The 3,595-nt window shown below is 40.1% G+C and overlaps 1 protein-coding gene across 4 annotated transcripts in view; it reads right to left on the reverse strand.

Moving 5' to 3' along the window:
* The window catches only part of TRPC1 (transient receptor potential cation channel subfamily C member 1), a 48,270-nt gene that overhangs the window by 8,324 nt on the left and 36,351 nt on the right, over nt 1-3,595 (reverse strand). For all 4 annotated transcript variants that reach the window (XM_019503559.1, XM_019503558.1, XM_019503560.1 and 1 more), the window contains one exon: nt 2,415-2,558. In XM_019503559.1, the coding sequence (XP_019359104.1) occupies nt 2,415-2,558 (144 nt within the window). The remainder of the gene's footprint in view (nt 1-2,414; nt 2,559-3,595) is intronic.

Below are 3,595 nucleotides of genomic sequence, written 5' to 3' on the forward strand. Positions count from 1 at the left end.
TTTTTTTTTTTTTTTTTTTTAATTCAAGGTAAAATTTACTTGAGAAAAAAAAAAGATTGGCTGAGCATTAAATTCTTATTAAGTTGTTTCTTTTCCTAGCATAATCCAAAGATTATTATTCTTTGATGAAAAGTCTTCTGTTAAAAGGATGTTGTTTAGGTTGCAAAGTCTGACTGGCTGCTTAATTTTGTCCCTTTTCATCCATCTTGCATACTGAACACAGCTCTTGCGCACAACAATACCACAAACTTGAAAACTGTAAATCATACTGCAAGACAGGACAAAAATGAGGTATTTCCTATTTTTGAAAGCCTGACTTTGCAAACTTAATGTAATTCTTTTAAGACAGATTTTTAAAGGAAATAAATTAAAAAAAAAAAAAATCACATTCCTGTTTACTATTACCAACCCTACCCACATCAAGCATCAGCAGTGGGGTCTGACTCTGGAACTGTCATCATTGCACGTAACTGCTAACACTTGAAGGTTATGCTAGTTGCATGAGGACACTATTATCACAAAGACAAGAGTTAGGGCAGCATTAATATGAGGAATTACTCTTTTTACCACCTCCCAAGAGTCAGGTAAGTGCCTACCTTAAGTGCTGCTCTTAGAAGGGAAAATGAACTTCTGGGACTATGTGCTAGGTTAAGTAAAGGCCAGGAAAGGTGCTTATGAAGCTTAGCTTGGTTTGGCCTTGCCTCTTGTTTTAGAAATTGAGGGAGTTCCAGCTCCATGGGGTGCCCTAAGGGAATGGGAGGAGTGAAGAAGAGACCAAGGCCATGTGTTTGGACAGACCCAGTCCAGCTCTTCTTCCTGCCCCACATTACAGTTGCACTGGCAGCTCCCAGTATTTCCAATGCAGTGTTAGCTGCTGCTGCTTTAGCAGCAGCTGAACCTGGTAGTTTGTAACATTTTGTGTTCAGTTATTATTTTGCCACATTGCCAATATTTCCATGAAGACTACAAGTCAGAGAAGGGAAAGAGTTATTTAATAACATCCACTCTTCCTTCCAGATAATCTGTGCATTCACATTTCCTGGAGATGCCAAGCCTTGTAGCGGGCCATGATACCCTACATCTAACGTTTTCAGAGGAACACTTTCAACTTCAAGCCCCAAAAAGAAATCTCCCCATACGTAGAGGGCTCATCTCCTGACCACCTTGGTTTATATGTCAGTAGTTTTTAATATTTACAACCAAAGTGGGGCTTCTTTATGTAAAGCAGCAGTGTCCAACTCATCCAGCCCCATGGCTGGCTGAGTGGCAAGGAGCCAATCCAATGGCCAGATAACATCACTCCATGATCCTCATCTGACCCAGAGGCTGGAATTTGTTGATGGCAGTGTTAATTGCTGCAGCTCCGAGAACAGCAGCTGCCACTCTTCCCATTGTCAAACTTCCAGCCCTGCAGGCCGGATGATGACACAGCTCTGAGCTGTAGATCCAGCTCACGGAGTCCTTTTGGAAATCTGGCAGCTTGGCGAGCAGTGACAGCATCTTTTGCTGCAGCTCCTGAAGGCTCTAGGGTTGAATGGAATCTAGACACCCTCATGAAGCTGGATAGCTGGATTTCTTCCTCAGGACTGTAAAAGACTGCACATGTAAGAAAGCTGTTGTAATGAGATTCTACTGAAAGCTAGTATTTAGGTGCCAGTCTTCCAATTAAGGAAAAATAAATATAGTATCATGCCTGAGATGCATGGCACTGATAAGAAGCTTTGTGAAGACTGGACAGTCCAAATGGAGAGATACAAAATAGAAAGGATTTTTCTTTCTACAAAACCTAAGAAAGATATAAAGGAACTACTGGCCCTTTTTATGACCTGCTGTAAATAGAACCTAGTTCAATACAAAACATTTAAAACAATGGCTTTTTGCAGAACCAGTGTGCATAATCTTATCACACTTACATCTTCAGGAGAACTTATAAGGGTACAAATGTAAAGTTTACAGTTTATTCTTCAGTGTGACATGACTCCTCCACTAGTTCAGTCTTTTTTATGGAGTAAGCTCCTTAAGATCAAGACTGTCATATACTAGATCTCTCTACAGTGCCTTACACAATGGAGTCTAACTCAATTATGGAACACAGTTGCAATATAATATGTTCAACAGCCACTATCAACATTTACCTAAAGTCAAGTAAGTAGCTAAGTGATATATATATATTATTGTATATGTGGGGAAAAATAAAGTCAGTCAGTTACATGCAAGTCAACTGACCCTGTATCCTCCACTGTTTACCTTTTCTTTTAAATCAGTATATTTTATGTTTTAATAGCAGTAAATTAAAACCAACTATTAAAATGAAATCAATTACACATCCAACCCCCTCTCTTTTAACCTACTGAATAAAACTTCTGTAATCCAAAAACTAAGATCGGGTTCTCTCAGGCTGTGAGACTGTTTACCTGCAGTGGCCCTAGGATAGAGCTGGTGGTATACATGAAGAAGAGTCGAAGGTAACTGAGAACATTAGCAAAAGCAAAGAGACCTTCTGCCACAAGTGTAGGATGGAATGCGTCCCACTTTATCCTCTCACGAAAGCCATGGAACTAGTTAAAAAGAAAAAAAAGAAAAAAAGGTGAAGTGACTTATATTATAGTCAAGGTAAAAACAGGTTCTATCACCAGTATGACTCATAGATCTGAGTCTGCAGTAAACAAGGATTTTGTCTTTAGACAATATGTTCGATGTAGTTAAATGGAAAAACACTGACAATGGTTTGAAAACAGCACTGGGCTTGGAGTCAGGTGACCTAGGTTCTATTCCAGCCTCTACCACTTCATCTCCCTAAAGCTCCATATCCCCTCCTACTCTATCCACTGTAAAGGCTCTTTGAAACAGGCTGTTTTTCATTATATGTTGGTTATTGCACAATGGGCCCCACTATAGACACAACTGTAATACCAACAATAATAAAACTGAAACTACTACAAAACACCTAACAAAGCAAATTAAGCAGTAGTGACAGACTTGCAGATATGAACTCACTTGCCAAGGAAGAGTGATATAGGAATCAGGGGGGTCCTCCAGATGATACCTTGAAACTACATGCATTTCATACACCTAGCATTAATCAGACCTCAGAGGTTACAACTGCAAAGTCACAAACCAAAGGGAGGAAAGGAGTACTGTACAAGTATTTTCAGTGTCTATTACTTAAAGACTGTGGTATGGCTAATCTGAAGTTCCCTAATTGCTAGCAACCAAGCCCAAGATCGCCCTATAGTATGAAATAAAGGAATAAACCAGTGATCAAACAGCTGCCCCACAAATTTCTTTATGCTCTGTTTCTTTCTGTCCAAGATGTAGAGAGCGCTTGAATAAACTTTTATGCCTTAAGAAGGAATTTTACCAGGGGAGGTGCAAGCCTTTCTAATGGCCAATCTGATCCATCAGAAAAGCTTCTTTTATGAATGTCAGCACAGTTAATTGTTTCATAGTTTCTAGGGTCGGAAGGGACCTGAGTAGATCATCTAGTCTGACCCCCTGCCATGACAGGAAGAGTACTGGGGTCAAACGACTCCCGCAAGGTGTTCATCCAGCTTCCTCTTAAAGACTCCCAGGGTAGGAGCCAGCACCACTTCAC

Source organism: Gavialis gangeticus, unplaced genomic scaffold (genome assembly GCF_001723915.1).
Source record: "Gavialis gangeticus isolate Ggan-Ray unplaced genomic scaffold, GavGan_comp1, whole genome shotgun sequence".
Taxonomy (NCBI): domain Eukaryota; kingdom Metazoa; phylum Chordata; order Crocodylia; family Gavialidae; genus Gavialis; species Gavialis gangeticus.